Source organism: Pithys albifrons, chromosome 11 (genome assembly GCF_047495875.1).
Source record: "Pithys albifrons albifrons isolate INPA30051 chromosome 11, PitAlb_v1, whole genome shotgun sequence".
NCBI lineage: Eukaryota > Metazoa > Chordata > Aves > Passeriformes > Thamnophilidae > Pithys > Pithys albifrons.
The window spans coordinates 26,354,297-26,372,484 of NC_092468.1; the positions used below are offsets into that span (position 1 = coordinate 26,354,297).

At 51.0% G+C, this 18,188-nt stretch overlaps 1 protein-coding gene across 13 annotated transcripts in view; it reads right to left on the minus strand.

Moving 5' to 3' along the window:
• MBNL1 (muscleblind like splicing regulator 1) overlaps positions 1 to 18,188 on the minus strand; it is a 75,719-nt gene that overhangs the window by 17,809 nt on the left and 39,722 nt on the right. For all 13 annotated transcript variants that reach the window (XR_011698782.1, XM_071566879.1, XM_071566869.1 and 10 more), the window contains 2 exons: positions 5,777 to 5,947; positions 3,055 to 3,255 (listed from right to left, as the gene is read on the minus strand). Coding sequence is in view for 12 of the 13 variants with exons in the window: in XM_071566869.1 (XP_071422970.1) it covers positions 3,055 to 3,255; positions 5,777 to 5,947 (372 nt within the window). In the remaining variant the exon portion in view is untranslated. The remainder of the gene's footprint in view (positions 1 to 3,054; positions 3,256 to 5,776; positions 5,948 to 18,188) is intronic.

Sequence of the window (18,188 nt, forward strand, 5' to 3'; positions counted from 1 at the left end):
TCAGGAGACACAGCACGGGGCCGACAGAGCTGTGGTGTCTGCCTGCTTCCCTTCAAACCCCAGGTGTACCCACTGGGAGCTTTCAGCCATGGAACAGCCTCTTCGGTGTCCTAGAACGTGTGCTGACTTAATTCCTGCCAGAGCACATCACTCTTGAAAATAAATATTTAAAATTCTAAGCAGAACCAATCATACTCCAGGATTAGATGCTAACATCATCGTGGTTATTTTTCTCCAGGACAGTTCATTCCAAGGGAGAGTGAGCGGAGCCTTATAAAGCTCTGATAATGCCATAACAAACGGCTGAGCCACAGCAGCAGATCCCTTGGAGAGCAGGTAGACACTGCTGGCTCCTCTGGGAGGCAGCAGCCAGACCATGCAGAATCTCCAAAATCCATCCTGTATTTCTGTAACCTACAAAGTACATTCAAACGTTTTGCTGTTTAGTGTGCTTGTTTGGATCCTGAATTTGTACACTCCAGATCAAAGGACCACTGCACTGGAATGCTCTTGCAAATTATATTCTCACCTGCATGTTTCACTGCTGCAGAAGGAAAAAATATGAACAAACACACCCTCCTCCCAGCAGTGCAGAGTGGGCTGCAGAGTCCATGGGTCAACCTGGATGTGCTCTTGATTCCAGTGAACACAGAAAGCAAAGGGGTAACACAGTTTAAGGGGTAAAAGCAGCTGGATTTCTTCAAAGGGATCTACATGATGCAGTGGTCAGAGCGGAGCCCAAGTGAGGGCCCTGAGAGGGTGGCAGAGCTGGGAGGTCAAAAGCTCCCCATGCACTGTGATCACAGTCTGGGCCAGCAGCAGGGCTGCCCTGGAGGCACCACACAGAGTGCCCTGCACAGCCTCCCTCAGACTCCAACAGAGGCACCTGCTCCCTGGCTGTGGGCAGAGCCAATACATGGAGACATTGGGTACATCCTGACCAGGATGCTTTTGAGCCCTCAAGTCCCCACAGCACTGACCAGCCCATGGCCACTGCACAGCTGGAAGCACAATCAAACACAGCAGCCGAGCTTGGCACCTCAACTCAAAGGGCTCCTGCCATTGACATCCTCCTCTCCATACTCATTTCCAAAACCAGTCTGATTTATTTATGAATTTATCTAATTGCATTTTGGTTTTAATCCATCTCTGGCAGGTGTCCATCATGAAACAGAGCCCTCAAGGGAAAAACATCCCTGGGTGATTCCAAGCAGCCACCCATGTGCCAGCTCAGAGCTCAGCGTGGCTGCCTCCCCTGTAACCTGAGCGTGCTTTGGGGAATGCTTCCCTGGGGAAAACATCTCTAAAAAGGGAAATGATGTGATCCTGCAGGAGGGGAACCTGTGGTGACGTGAGCCCTGAGAATAGTGGCAGCGGCAGCAGGAAGTGCTGGCTGCCAGATGACCCTCCCCACTCCTCCCAGCTCACCACACAGCTCAGCAGTCAGACCCAGCTACGGGAAAGGAACTGACTTCCCTGGTAAGGGGAATTAATCCCTGCTAATGAAGATGCACAAGTAGAAAGAAAAGCATTACAAATACAGCAGGCTGCAAAAAACAGAGATCCTCCTCACTTGCATCAGGCTCCCTGAGCTCAGGGCCCAGACCCAGCGCCAGGACGGAGAGGGGCAGCAGCCGTGACTGGGAGAGCAGCCCCTCGCAGGTGCCACGTGCCCCAACACTCTGTCATGTCCTGCAGACACACCATGACACAGCAGGCCAGTCTGGCTGCTCAGCCTCTCCCACCTGTTCACCATCCAGGCCTGACTGGAGCTGCTGAGCACTTACACACAGCCTGTGCCTGTGATGTATCCTGGTGGCACTGCTCCCAGGCTGTGCTCCCATGTTCATGGCTGTGCTCTTCAGGCTGTGCCCACAGGCTGTGATCTATGCTCATGGCTGTACCTACAGGCTGTGATCCATGTTCATGACTGTGCTCTCAGGCTGTTCCCATGGGTTGTGTTTACATGCTGTGCCTGCAGGCTGTGATCTGCACTCATGACTGGGCTCTCAGGCGGTGATCTATGCTCATGACTGTGCTCTCATGGCTGTGCTCTCAGGCTGTGCCCAGGGTTGTGCTCCCAGGCTGTGATCCATGCTCATGGCTGTGCTCTCAGGCTGTGCCCAGGGTTGTGCTCCCAGGCTGTGATCCATGCTCATGGCTGTGCTCTCAGGCTGTGCCCAGGGTTGTGCTCTCAGGCTGTGATCCATGCTCATGGCTGTGCTCTCAGGCTGTGCCCAGGGTTGTGCTCTCAGGCTGTGATCCATGCTCATGGCTGTGCTCTCAGGCTGTGATCCATGCTCATGGTTGTGCTCTCAGGCTGTGATCCATGCTCATGGCTGTGCTCTCAGGCTGTGATCCATGGGCTGTGTCTGCATGCTGTGCCTGCAGGCTGTGATCTGCACTCATGGCTGTGCTCCCAGGCTGTGCCCATGGGCTGTGCTCACGGGCTGTGCCCCAAGCGTGTGGCATGCTGCTGGCTCACCACCCACACTGCTGCAGCACCGATAAGGTGCCGAAAACATTGTCAGGACTTTCAGATAAGAAAGATTGAGAGCAAGGCAGAGCACCAGCTCGAGAGCACCAACACTTTTCAGTGTTGTAGTGAGGATGATAAGCTGGACACAGGAGGCTGGTGGGGGAGTGTGGGCACCATCTGCCCAAAGCCAAAGTAAGATAGACTGAAAGTCATCCTGCACCCAGGTAGCTGAAGCTCTGCGCCTTTTCCGGTGCTCAGTGCTTGTGCCTGTGCCCCTACCACATTAACACCCCCTGAGCACAGACTAACTGTGCCCATGGGCACACTGTATTCTTGCTGCTCCCGTGGTTGTTCCTAAATATCTCCATTGCTTTCTGCAAGGGAGGGTCAGAAGCAGAACAGTAGCATGAACTTACTGTACTCAGTCACTCCCCGTTCACACCCCTCACCAAGATATCACCTTATTAGCCCAACTGAAACCTGCATTATTTGCTTTCGTAAGAAAAATATTTCATATCTTGGAGACATAATAAATGATACACTTGTGAGAGTAAGTTACACCAAGCGGCTCCTACCTCCAGCCTGTCTGTCCTCATCAGCTTCTGGGCAGCGGCGGCGGCGGCGGCAGGAACGGGCACCCCGGGGTTCCCTGTCACCAGCATCGGCGCCGTGGGCAGGATCTCGGCGGGCACCAGGCCGGGGGACACGGGCCCCAGGTAGGGGTTGAAGGCGGCTGACGCGTTGGTGGCCAAGCTCGGTGCGACGGAAAACATTGGCTGGAAGTGGAGACAAGGAGACAGACACCTGACATTTGCACTTGCTGTGCTGTCACTGCCACCTTGAGCAGAACAAGGTCTGTTACCAATGGGAAAGAAGCATTTTTCATGTTCGTGGGGCCTGGGAAATGCCTGTGCAGATGTCCCAAGTGAGCAAGGGACAGACAGCCCCCCTGCCAGCCCCTGCTGCTCCAGATCCAGCTCCCCTGCACCCTCCCAGCACGTGGCAGCTCCTGGAGCAAACTCCTGTCAGACCCACAGCCCAGCAGTGCCATAACGGGGTCACAGGGAGCCCGGGGCTGCCGGGGGAACACGGCCACAGAGGGGACAAGGGCTCCCTCTGGGGGAAAAGGCATCTGAAAGCCCCAACACAGCACCAGCCACACTCAGTCTCAGGCACAAGGGAAGCCTTTCTGGCCCTGGTGGCAGCAGCGCCGGCTCAGGAATTGCAGAGGTTCAACACAGAAACAAGAGCAGCTGACAACAAGCCTTTGGTTTCCCAAAATTCAACAGGCTGGCCATGCAGACGCTCAGATACTCACTGCAATGGGGAGGTGCTTTCATTAGGCTAAAACAATAAGCCAGAGGAAGAGAGCATATGGAAATATGATTTCCTTTTGTTTGTTCGCATGTTTTCAGAGAAGAGGCAGGTGCCCTTGTGGCTGTGCTATGGTGTGAAGATAATTGGGTGTAGAGCCCAAATAATGCTGTGAAACCCAACACAGAGCTGCTACACTGCAGCAGGGATTAAATAACCCTCCAGCCCCAGAACACACAGTGCAACTGCCAAATAAAATTCAGCCAGGAGTGTTTATCTTTCATTATCTAAATAAAGCAGTTACTTAAGGCATTTAGGTTTTACTTCCAAACTAATTTTTAGAGGGAAAAACAACTACAAAGTAAACACAACTCTTTCTCTGTTTCATATCAATTTAAGGCAGAGAGCACAGAATGCCACATTTTTGTGTTCTTGAGGAAATGACTGAACTGTTTGGAAGCCAGGGACATTGGAAACACTGGACAAAAACATGCAAAGATTGCTGGAGGAAACAGACTGAGAGTTGTGTAAATGGTGATAATTTCTTTAACACTTCCAGATTTTCATCCATGTGAATGAAAAACAAACAGGCAGATTTTACAGGAAATGAAATATCACTTATAAGCACTATTAATTAACTGCACTTTTCATTACTGTGTTATCAGCTATATAATAAGGAAAATTAAAAATAGAACTATGAGCCAGTCTGCTAGTGTGTAATTTAAGAGATATCAATGTTTGATTTCAGCCCAATACACTCACTGTACAGTAAATAAAAGACTACCCCATTTATTTTCCATTGAGCTCATTTTGTACCAATATAAATACTCTGCAGCCTTTCAACCACTGCAGAGTAAGAGCACATGTTATCAAAGCCACTTCACATTACTCTGAAGCTCACAGGTACACTGTGATGTGCTGTACAGGTGTAAGTCAGGACATGCACACCTCCTCTGCTGGCAGGGAGAGCACAGGGACAGCTGGGCAGCCACAGCCACTGCTGGGCAGGGCACAGGGACACCCCAAAGCCTGGCACCTGGCAAAATGTCTGTCAGTCCAGTGGCCTCAGAGGACACCAGCACAGACAGCATCTCCCAGGGGCTGTCCCAACACTGTCCCCAGGCTGGGTGGCCGTGGGACAGGGAGCAGTGGTTTGAGCCAGAGCAGATGGGTCCCCCTGCCCGTAACTGCAAACTGGTCAGAACTGGGGGCTCAGTGCCTTGCAGGAAAGGAGGGACTGTGGGGCTGCAGGCCAGGCTGAGCTGAGCCCTGGGCTCACCTCTGCTCACCTGTGTTTCAGGCAGCCTTCACCTTCCTGGCTCTAGAAGCACAGTTAACATTTCTCTATCACCACAACCAAACCACACAACTACTCACTGGCTTTGCAGTTTGGGCCCTGCTGTGTACCACACACATCATGTGAGAAAAGGGAAAACAACTGCTGTAGATCAGCAGAGAGAGCAGAGGGGAAGGGGGACACAGCCCTGGATGCAGCTCTTTGTTGCCACATGCCCCATAGTCTGAAGGGCTTGTACTGACTGGTGTACTAGTACCACAGCCATGGTCTAGCTGAGCCAAATTCCCCCTAAAACAAAGTCTAATTCCAGCAAGCAATTCCCTGGGAAGGCTCCCCTGTGTGAAGGGAAAACATCCAGCGGGCATCTTCTCAAAGCCAGGAGTTTCCTAGAGCACATGGAATTGCAAAGAAAACAAAAATCCTACATAGATCACTCATGGTCTAAACTTGAAGAAATAAGCTGCGAAAAATGAACTAAATTAGACAAAGACTAACACAATTAATTAACAGTATTACTTCAGGCAAGGTGGAACTAAGCAGCACAGACACAGACAAACACCCCAGCATTTTACCGCAGTTGGTTTCTCTACCCGTTCCCGACTTGTGTGGATGCCAGAGAGTGCCAGGCTGTGCTGCCTGCCCTCAGCCCCACGGCCCCTCCCCGCTGTGGCCCCCCAGACACGTACCACGGGCTGCAGAGGGGCCCCGGGCATCATGGCATTGGCGAGCTGCATCTGCTGGGCCAGCATGGCCATGTTCTTCTGCTGGATCAGGTTATTGCGGCCATTGATCTCCAGCTGCGTTTTTAAGTGTGGTGGTGGGTGAAGATATTTGCAGTTTTCCCTTGAACATCGACCCTGAGGAAGGGAATTGACACAGTTGGATTAGAAGCTGAGAATACATCTCTGTGCAAACACAACCCAAGCTGCAGACAGCAGGGAAAGGGCTGTCACACACTGCCCAGAGCCACTTCACCATTCCTGTATCTGCTGCTTGCTGTGCTTTCCTGAGCTGTGGATTTCTGCAGCACAACCCTAAAACACTCTATTCCTTTAAAAGTTCCTGAAGGTGAGTAAGTATGAGCTGTTCTGAAAGAAGAGCACATTCCTCCTCTGTGGGGATACATTCCTGCTCCAGGGAGGAAACCAGCACCACTCTGTGCTTCCCTAGACCTGGGATCCAGCATCTTTGAGGGAAACCTCCTCCATAGGATGCAGTTCTGTTGTGACTGCACAAACCAAACAGGAAAACCAGAACTGCCTTGTTTCTAAATTTTTCATAACATTCAGATGTGGTAAACAAGTTTCATGCACCAGTTTAACAAGGATGAAAGGACGTTCTGCAATGTGACAATCACTGACACCCAGGAACAACAAACAACTCTGTGCACAACGCACACCCAGACCCTGCTGTACCTCCCTGGGACCAGCAAAACACAAGGGCAACTGGTGAGAACCAACCCCAAATCCCCTCCAGCTGGTCTTAAAAACTCTAAAGCCAAAGGCCAGTGGGAGCAAAGGCACTGCCCGTGCAGACATGGAGTGTGGGCAGAGGGATGGGGAGAGACCCCTGTCCTGGGGGACTGAGACACCTCCCCTGGGAAAGAGACCGTCCCCTCCAGGAGAACAGAGTCCCCTTTCCTCACAGCATGGGACAGATAATGCCACATGCCATGACTCTTCAGAAAATGCAAGTTCATTAACACAGAAGCTTTACACACTAATTCTCTAAAGTTGTTAAGAGCAAGCCCATACTTTCACTAAAGGGATGGCAACAATAATAAAAAAACCCAAACAATTAAAAAGGACAATTGAATTCTTTTCTGAAAAAAACCACAACAAAACAGATTCCTTAAATTACAGTTTTTTCCTTTACTCATTCATCTTTGAAATAAATCCAAACAAGAACAATGACAAGGCAAAAGACAGACTTAATTTGAGTAAGAAACTGTTTATATCAGGAAACAAATTGCTTAAATACAGTTTGACCTTATCCTGCAATTTTGCTCAGAAAGTTAAAATTTATCCTTGTTAAACGATCTGCCAGAAATCTAATTTGCAGGATGATTTTTGTCTGCCCTAAAGGCTGGGATAACTGGTCTGCTGCTGCCTCTCTCCCAATCTGTCTCTCCCGCTGGCACTGCAACCTTCTTAAAACTCATTTTCATAGTTACTCAGCTGACATCTGAGTGATCCCTGCACAGGAAGACAGACCTGATACAAGAAAAATATGCCAAAGCTGGCACCTGATACCCTGGGGCAGTGGCCAAACCTGCCCAAGGGCCAGCACAGCCCGAGGTGGGCGGCCCAGCAATGCCTGGGACATCTCCCAGCCCCCTGTCCCCCAGCAGCCTTCATTCAGCAAAGGCAACTCTCAGTTTGGGGTGGGGGTGCCCTAGGGCAAAATGACCCTCAGCTCTCTCCTTTAACCCCTAAACCAACTAATTTACCCTGAGATCAGCTCAGTTGATTAAAACTTGGTTGTAATAATGCCAAGGTCATGGGTTCAATCCTCTGTGTGGGCCATTGACTTAAGAGTTGGACTCAGTGATCCTTGTGGGTCCCTCCCAACTCAGAATAGTCTGTGATTCTGTGATTCTGTGATTTCAGCACCCCCAGAGCACTTCACCACTGTGTGAACTGGCCAGTGCTCTGGAACAGCTTTAACCCCAACATTAACCCCGTGTCAGGTGTTCCTACCCCTCAGTAACACGGGGCAGGCTGACACATTGACCAGCTGCCCAGAAAATGAGATCTTACATGAGCACAGTGTGAAAATCAGAGCTAATTACTGCTAAATGAGTAACATGGAACTACAACATGTGTTGCTGGAATCAGAGAGGAGCAGTTAACAAACCTGGTTCTGAAAAGCAGATTAAACTCAATGTCCTCATTTCACTGCTGGGGTTTAGGCTGCCCCACAGCTCTCTGGATGGGATCCAAAGCCTGGCAGTACATGTTGTACATCCCGACCACTTAATGTACTTCATACACTCAAAAGCTTTAAAGCCATAAAAAAACCATTCCCAAGATCTACTACAACGTCCTCTGGCTCCCAGGAAACAAGGAGCCCTGCTGCTTCCCCACTGAGGCCATCATTTCCATCCACTTAGGAGCTGGTTTTAAAGGAAAACAATTTACTCTGAGTTAAAGACAAGAGCATATCACACCCCCAGGTAAACTGTGCTCATGCTTAGTTATCACCAGCTACTATCAAAACATTTACATCCTCCTTGTTTGCGAGTCGTTCTGGACCCCAGGGCACCTTTAACCTTCAATCTTTTTTAATTTGCAGATCCTAGCAAATTCCCCAAAAGAAATGCAGACCTGTCTGACTGGGAACAGGGTTTCTTGCTTTACTTTTATTCCATGGACCTTTACAAAAGGTCTACAGAGCGCCCAGGAGTGGGAAACCACAGGCTGTGATGCAGTGCCACGATCTGCCCAGAACACGGGCAGCATTCATCCCTCCACCCTGCGGGCAAGCAGCTCCTAATTACCTTGTGATTGGATCCCGGGAACTGAGTCCACAGAGTTCAAGGCACATTTTCATCTCTCTGAACCTTTTCTGAACCCTCTTTCAGTCACCACCAAAAGAATACTATAAGTGAGTACATGTAGAGGCATCACCTTCGCGCTGCACCAGAACACTGGGGGGTTACCACCATCCTGCTGGACTAAAACTTACTATAAACCCTCCTGAGGCTTCCCAGCAGACTCCTCAGCAGAGGCCCCACAGGTCAGGTTTCAAGAGTTTCCAAATACCCATAACTTTCAGTGCCCACATAAACTTTGAACCAATTCAAATTAAAAATAATTATTTCCCAACACCTCCTCAGAAAGATCTGCCATGCAACAGGAGAGCAGCAAACTCATCACCTGGTGCACTTTGTTCCAGCCTAAAACTTTCTTGTGACACAACAAATTAGCTCTAATTATCTGCTCTTGGAAGGTCATTACTCCTCCAGGCACACCCACCAGGACCGAGGGGTGTCTGTGCAGGGACTGGCAGAGCCCTGGCTGCCCCAGGCAGGGATGCCCCGTCCTCAGGACACTGCAAGCAGGCAGAGGGAGGTTCTCCAGTCAGGGTCCTCGTGAGGTGCAGGAGGCAGGGAGGACCCAGAGCACCCTGCTGTGCTGTGTCACCCAGTGTGACACCCAACACGACCCCTCCTCTCCCAGAGAGCGCCTGGGGAGCCACTGCACCTGCCTCTGGCACGCCCTGAGCCTCTCTCAGGCTGGGGCTCCTCGGAGCAGGGTTATTCCCCAGTGACACTGCTGGCAGTAAGGTCCTGTGTCAGTGCTGTCAGCATTCATTGCCCCAGCTCCCGGGTGGGTTCTGGGCTGTGACAGGGTGCCCACGGCCATGGGGGCGGGCACAGTCCCGATCTGTCAGTGTGGCAGGGGAGCACTGCTGAGCTGTGCTGACTGTGCCCTTCTGCTCACAGTGTCCCTGTGATCATCACTGACAGTGCTGGGATGCAGCCCACAGCTCTGCAGAGGGGCCATGCTCTGCATGAGACATGAAGGTTTGGGGAGAACCACCAAACACCAGCTCGGGCTCAGGTAAAGCAGAGACACAGGAGGATTTTTCACAGATAAAGTCTAAACAAAGATCCCAGTTACTGCTGTCACTGACAAACACCGGAGCGCACACAGAGCTCAGTGATCCTGCTGTTACTGCTTGAGGTCACCCTCCTGCAGCAGCACAAACCCAGGGTAAGCACTCAGACCCAGCAGGCCAGTGTGTGCCACTCAGTGCCCACCCCAGGCCGGTGCTGACCCCGTGCCAGCTGGGGCAACCTGCCTGGCTCCACACGGAGCTTCTGTGCTGCTGGGTCAGGTCACCCCATCCACCCCTCACGCCCCCGAGGGTCACACACCTGTATGCACAGCTGTCAGAAACGCAGCTGCTCTGGGCAAGGCTCACACTGAGCTGCGCCAGCCCCCTGGGTCTGTTTATTTATGCTATTTTTATACCACTGCGGTAGCACAAGCCGAGCTCCCGAGCACTGGCTGCACCGCTCTGTGCACGGTTCCACACGAACCACTGCTCACAGAGAACGGCAAAGCTTCTGGGGTTCCATCAATCCACCAACACCACGCCATGAAAGCATCTCCATAGAAGTCCAGGGGCAGAGAGCTGAGAGCAGGGACGTGCTGCTCACTGCGTGCAGAGATAGCACTAGAATAACCCCTGGCTCTCCCTGAAGTGCCTGGAATAAACCCCTGGCTCTTACCCTGAGGTCCCTGGAATAAACCCCTGGCTCTCCCCCAGTCCCAGTGCCAACCCCATCACTGCAGGCAGAGCTACACTTTCTGCTGGCAAAGCTCAAGGAAGTGCACAGAGCTTGGAGTGGTGTGGACACCAATGGGCACTGATCATCCTGACCACACTGATGCAACAATCTTTCCATTTAAATTTATTAAATGACTGCTCAGGATGTCCCAGGCCCAAATTAATTTTCCAATTAAAAACTGTTGCTTAGCAACAGGGCTTGAGATGCAGGAGAGCGAAGTGGGATGCACCAGGAGCTGCCTCGTGCCACAGACAGCACCAAAGCCCCACATCAGTGGCAGTGTGTGTGTGTGGCACCTCATGTAACAGGTAAAACCAACCTTCCAGTGCCCCAAGAAAACAGGCCTGAACTCTGCTTTTGCTTATTCCAAACTAAAACCGACGTAAAACGAAAAGCAGCCCCACAGAGCTGCTCTGGGTTTCAAGCAAATCGTTTTCCCTTGGATGGTCGTGAGCTGGTGGTTAAATCCATGACTGTCACACAATGTTGCTGTCACTGTTGCTACCACTGAATGGAGGAGGGAACCTCCAGGTCACCAGATGCAAAGAATCTGGTTTTTAAACATGAATGTGTTGAACAGAAGCAGATGTAATTTCTGCCAATGGCCTTGGGCAGTGACCACGGCCTGCAAGCCCCTGCAGCACTCAGGGACTCACCAGTGTGCTCCTGTGCCAGCAGAGTCCCAGGGGATATCCCCACTTCCCCATCCATGGAAGTGTCCAAGAACAGGTTGGAGCAACCTGATCAAGTGGAAGGTGTCCCTGCACGTGGCAGGGGGTGGGACAAGATGAGCTTTAAAGTCCCTCCCAAAGCAAACCAGTCTGGGATTCTATGATTCTATAATTTTAAGTAGCTTGTCATGATTAGACTTACAACCCTTTGACATTTAACAGGCTGCCTCCTAAAGACAAAAGAAAAAGCTCCTTGTGGCCAGCACAGAGTCCTATGAGTGCTGCACATCCCAACTGCCACATGTGAACACACAAAGCCCCATTGCTATTAACCAGTTATTAACAACTGACACAATTTACAGTCACTTCAAACACTTTCTGTTCTGACTGTGCCGTGGTACCGAGTGGTCACCGCTGGAGCTGAGTTTACTCTGCCAGGGTTCCCTTGACCAAGAGGCTCTGCCTGTAGCCAACTCACACAGCGTGAGCCACAGGCACAGAACCACCAGCCAAGGCTCAACAGCGCAGCTGCAACAGATGAAACAGTTCTGATCCAACACAAACAGGCAGTTGCCTCCCTCTGTTCGGGAGCACGAATTCCTCCCAACCTGCCGCGCCCGAACCCGAGCGGGAGGATGGCTGTGTTACCCTCCAGTATTGCCTGTAAATGGTGAAACTATTTATCCTGATGCCCATGTGTTTCACAGGAAAACATTTAACTCCCTGTAAGCTACGGTTTCCTTTTTAAAAATATACCATTTGCAAGCACTTTGTATCGTGGCTTGCTTGCCAAGCACACATTCAGAGAAACTTTTTTAGTATTAAACAAAAAAGAGTTACGGGACCTATTTAACTGCCCTGAAGCACACAGACTGCAGTCCCGAAGCCAGACAGTGGTCCAGAGGCAGGGCAGCAATTGCTGAGGCCCCACACAAGGTCAAGGCACAGCCCGTTTGGAGACCCAGCCCGACACTGACCAGAGGAGGGGTCACTGCACCCCAGCTCCAGCACTGCCCCGGTGCCAAGCTGCCACTCTGGTGCTGTGGGACTGGGGGTGCCCCTCCGACACCATAACCAGCTCCTGGTTCATGGCCAAACCCAGTGCTGGGAGCAGAGCTGGCTGATGAACCCGCTGTCAGACTGCCCATCTGTGCCTGCCGGGCCCTGTGGCACCTCCAGCTCTCAGCCCAACAGCCTGCCAAGGCAGTGGGGTGGGATGGGATACTCCCAAACAGCTCTGAGGTGCAGGGAGAAGGCCTGCTGGTGGCAAATGCTCCTCTCCAGGGGAAGGAGGTGAGGGCACCGACCCTGTGAAGTCCCCTCAGCCCCTCCAGGGCTGGGCTGTGCACAGGGACAGTCACAGCAGCACATGGTGTTTGCTTTTCTAAAAGTGAATCTTCTCATATTAAAACACACCAAAGTGACCACTTGATGACATCTCTGCGTGTGATTATTGTACATAAAAGCCTCAACCCCTCTAACTGATCATTTGGCTGGCACAGCTAACAGCACTCCTACGGGAGCTGTCCTATTGCCATGAAATCCACCAGGATTTAAAAATAAAGAAAAAAGCAAACAGAGTGAGCAGACTGCCAGTGGGAAACCAGAAGGAAAGACACCAGCTCAGCAGCAAACCCCTCTCCACTGCTCCTGCAGCCTGTGGGTCCCTCCTCCTTCGAGGACACACAGAATGGGATGGGATGGGAATGGGGATACAGATGGGGAGGTACGTGCCTGTGACATTTTGCTTTTGCACCCACAGCAGTGTCACCAAGTGCCTGTCGGGCACAGGCCACCCTGTGACCCAGAGTGAGGTGGCCACTAGGACTGCCACAAACCACCTGAATCTTCATTTTGTAACAGTCACTGGCAAACGCATCAATAGCTTATGGAAATAAAAATATTTATTTATATATCTTTGGTTTATATATACTTTATAAAAAATTAAAAGTTTTCGTAAACTATTTAATACCATTTGGAATTGATCTTAGTATTATTACAAGGATTTGTACATCCACATCTGTATGCACACATATCAATCCATCAGGATTTATACTGACACTCCCAGCACACACAAACTGCAGACTGCACTAGACCAACACCAGACCTCCTCCCAGGTAACATCCCCACCTGCCCTCAGCCAGTGCAGGACAAGAGGGAACTATGTTTTCCCAGGCCAGTACAGGAGAAGCAGATCCCCCAAGGGCAAATGCCCCCCTGAGGGGTGGCACATGAGCCACCCCAGATACAGGAACCATGAGCCACTTCCAGGGAGAACTTCAGCTGTTCCCTCAACTCCCAGTGCCACTAAACCCTTTTAGAGCAATCTCTGGTAATCCGTATGATCCTTGCTCAAGTGTGTAATAACTCACATTTTAAGAGGAGAACGAATGACTTCATGTCCAGATCAAGTACAACACACGGGAGATTTAATCTACTTACTGGTGCAGTTCCTGGCGGTGCTGAGCAGCAACTGGCTGGAACAGTGTTGAGCTGAGCAGGTCACACTCCTGCTCACAGCTGTACCCCCTGCCCATGACTCCTCCTGAAACCCCTTTGCCTCCCATGCCACTCTCAGCAGTTCCAGCAGAAGGCAGAATGACTGGGATGAGCACTGAGCTGAAGGGCCATCAGGTCCCACTGCAACTGTTTAATGGGTGAGCTGAAGCATAATTAATATTTAATAATATTTCAGGCTTACGATTTGTTTTAATGTATTTGGTGGTAGGAGGGAAAATGGGCAGATTGTCAAAAGCTGCCTCCAGACTGGGGGAGCAAACAAAACAGACAGAGCCCTTGTTCAGCAGAGCTGCTGGAACAGGTCAGTGCTATTTATGGCAAATTTAAACAGGGAATCCCATATGAAGGAGGTCACCATGTGTGTTAACATGTACTTATGACACAGTTGATGTAGTTTAAAATTGTTTTGGAACCTGCCCTGGCTGGCTGCAGGGCTGTCCCCACTGTCCCCATCAATGCCCACCAGAGCATGCACTTCATTTGTGCCCCTGCCTCAAGTAGAGTCTCCTTCTTAGTTATCAAAGGTAAGCTCTAAGGTAGACATCTGCCCAGGTAAAACACCTCAGACATAACCGTTGTCATTTGGTTTTTCAGCACGCTCCATTTGCAGTCTCTCCTGCCTGGGCAGGGAGGAGATGGCAGGTGACCTGCGCTGGGCCATCAGTGTCCTCACCCACGCATGGACACACAGGATTCTCTATTAGTGCTGCTACACTTAAACTCAATTGCTCCAGTTTAAAAATAAACCCTTCCTTTTGTGATTTCAAGAGAGGAATCACCATCCCCTGCTGCTGCCCGTGCAAACAGAGGGTAGCTGAGGCAGCCAGCAGGATCTGGCCACAGGCAGGACCCGGGGTGGGACGGCAGGAGCAATGTCACACTGCTGCTCAGGTTATAAAGGTCTTCCCCAAATCCTGAATGCTGCCTTTACCTCCCAGTGATGCCCACGGCCACAGCATCCCCCACCTGCACCTGCCCCTGCCCCTTCCAAACAGACCAGCATCCCCTGCCTGCAGCTGGATGCGACCAGGGACAGAGTGACCCCTTCCAGCTGTGCTTGAGGAAAGTTCCAGAACAAGGACCAGGAGGGAGAAGGGAAAAGAGGTGCGATCCCTGAACTGATGCCCTGTTACCCCACAACACCCATGACTTCCATTAGTGCATTTCTGCAGTCATGGTGTCTCTCCTGAAACCTCCTCCCACAGCACCCTCGCAGGGTTAGGGTTGAGCAAATGGCACATCTAAATCCCAGCAGGTGTCTGAGCCACCTCCATCCCAAGGAACACGCTGGCTCCAGAGGGCTGAGGCCCCAGGTGAGGCGAGGCCGGGGACTGCAGTCCCTGCCTGTGGGATGGCAGCAGGCACCGGCAGCGCTGGCAGCGCCGGCAGCCGCGGTTATGGCTGAGGGCAGTGCTGAGAACACAAAAATCAACGTCACTGATAAACTGCTCTCCGTGTCCAACAGCACCCCCACAGCCTCCTCCAGCAGGCTGAAGGTCAATGGCTGTCAGCATTTATGTCTGGATTTTTATGGCAGAGAGGCTGCTCTAAATGCATTACTGAGAGCTGCAGTGCCACACTCCAGACACTGGAAATCACTGCTGGAATCGTATCCTGAAAAACCAACACATCCACATGCTTGGTGTTTTTATTGACAGGGCTTACATAACCACTACACCTTTGTCAATTTTCTTGCTATCCTTTCTGTTGTGTTTTCCCCATGTTTTCAGCAAATACAGCACCTTGACATGCTGTTTTAAATACAATTAGAATGCATTTGCCAGGCAATATTTTATTGACTGAAAAATAATGAATATGGATTGACTGCAACTATTCCTAGATTTGACTAAAACTTCCCTAACAACATTACTGGGGAAAATAATTGTCAAAATATTTTATTCAAGTGAAATGATAAATTCTGACTGAAATATGCAAAGTTTCTTAGACTTTATTTCAAAAGAGGATTTCACTTTACAGCTGAGCACGGGTGAAACAAAGTGCTCTGAGGGGGAAAGGACAGAACAGAAAACGTCACAGAATCACAGACTGGTTTCAGCTGGAAGGGACTTTAAAGATCACCCAATTCCTGCCCTGGGCAGGGACACCTCCCACCAGCCCAGGGTGCTCCAAGCCCTGTCCAGCCTGGCCTTGGACACTCCCAGGGCTGGGGCAGCCACAGCTGCTCTGGGCACCCTGTGCCAGGGCCTGCCCACCCTCAAAGAGATCACTTTTGCCTAAAGAAGAAATTCCTTCCTAAAGAATAAATTTGCCAGGATCTGTACTCCTTACAGATAAATAAAACATTTCACTGCAACCAAGGTCAGACACTCAAATGGGAACTGTTATGGGAATCAATACGACAGCCTGGAGAAATTATTTCAGATTCAGTCTCTGAGCTCTGCCCTGAGATACCATTTTTCCTGGAATGTGGAAAGCAAATAGGGAATCTTCTGCAGGTGAACACCAAGAGTGGGGCTCTGACTCACCTGTGCACAGGGACAGAGCAGGTTAGTGGCACTGTGGGAAGCAAATGGCTGTTTCTACCTGCAAAAGTGAACAGCTGCTTTCTCAGCACTATTAACTTTTTCCCAAGAATTCACAACAGATCACAGGTTTGAATTGCAGCATGAGAAATGATCTTGACCCTCTTTCAGCCATCTCTGCCTTCTCTGCCGAGCCACGTGCTCTGCTGCTCTGTGTGGTCCTGGAAGAGCTGGCTGGCTTCTGACAGAATAAACCTGGCGCCTCTCTCTTGGTGGAAACCCTCAGGCTGCAGGGCATGGCCATCCCCTGAATCCCTGAAAGGCGCCCGGAGAAGTGACCTGATTTTCAGGAATGCAAACAGGTCCAGTCTCTGACCCCACAGGTGCGAGAGACATTTTACAGCACAATAAACTGCCTTAGGTGGAAACATCCTGCTCTGATCTCACCCAAACCTTTCTACCCAATTACTGCACACCCCGGGTACTGCCAAAGTTACCCAGAGCAGGGGACGGGCAGAACTGTCAGGGGACTGGGGCAGGGGCCTCAGGCATTACAGAACCAACAGCCTTCCATGGCTGCCAGGAGAGCCCTGTGGGTGCCACCAGGGCACGGCGGCGCCACAGCTGAGGACACCAAGTCCTGCCTTTGGCAAGCAAAAAATTAACAGTTTCTGTTCAGTTTGCTTACAGGATCATCAAATTAAGGCCATTCAGGCTCCTCAGCAATAAAAAAGAGGAGAGACTGAAATGGCACACACAGGCACACAGGGCAGGCACTGCAGGAGGCAGGGCACACACCACCCTGAGGGCACTCGGGTCCCACGGTGATTTGGTCTGATGTCACCCACCACAAAACACTGAGCTTGCAGACTAATTTCCAGGAGGGGTTCCTGAGGTACATGAGGATATTGGGGCTGATGGACCACCAACTTCCATCATAGCAGGCAAAGATGTACATCAAGTCCCTTAGCGCAGCAGCACAAGGTGACTCTCAGGTTTAACAGTGAAGGTTTGCACTGGCTTATTTCCATCACCACCAAAAGGACAAACACACTTGAGTAAAGCAGAAAACACTGTCCCTGTCCAACAAGAACTTTGGAAACTAATAAAAGTTGAAGAATTTCTCTTGGAAAAAAATAATGAGGAAATATTTAACAACTTCTAGAAAAAATTCCATCTGTTTCCCCCAAGAGGGAACTCAGTGAAGTCAATGGCTTCTGCTTTTGACACTGATTTCCTACAAAACAGACCTACAGAATCGGTGCCAGCCCCTCTGCAGTCAGGGCAGCCCCCCAGGACTGCCAGGCAGGGACTGCCCGAGCCCACAGAAACACACCTGCAGGGGCAAGTCCATGCCTGGTGATAAAGCAGGTATTTAATGTAACTGTGTTCCTAATGGGAGCCAGAATCCAGAGGGAGCAGTTGGCCTGCACACCCCACCGGAGCCGAGAAGTGTCACCGTGTGATGAGTTTATCGCACTGCCGGGGCTGGCGCTGGCAGGAGCTGCTCTGAGCACTCCTGCACTAATGAAGCAGTAATTAGTGCGCACCAGGCACCAGCCCAGGGTAATGCCAGCTGCCCCAGGGGCAATGGGAAGCCCAGACCCACACACCCCTCACCCCTCCTGGGCTGTGATCACACAACTACAACCCCTGCCACAGCCTGACATCACTGAGCAAGGGAGCCAAGGCAACCAACCAGGGGATCCACAGCAGGACCCAATCGGCCATTCGGGAGGACCTGACAAACCTGGCCACACACACCTACGAGTAAGGTCAACACACGGGCCTCACACCCAAAGCCACCCCCAGACCAGCAACAGCCCCTGAAGTAGCTGCCGCCCACCCAAGGGCACTGCCACATTTCCCCCTCACAAAAGGCACTGCTGTGCCCCCACCAGGTACCACCACATCCCACCCCAGGGCACTGCCACGTGCCTCCCCTAAAGGGCCTGGTGTGTCCCATCCCAGGCACCAACATCCCACCAGAAGTCACTCCCATGTCTCACACATCTCCTGTTTATTTCTGTTGACTGGCAATTAAATACTCCTTTTCTTTTGAATTTTTTCTTTCAAAGCTAATTGTGTCTGATTTGAAGTGAAAATCAAAGAACAATCATTAAAA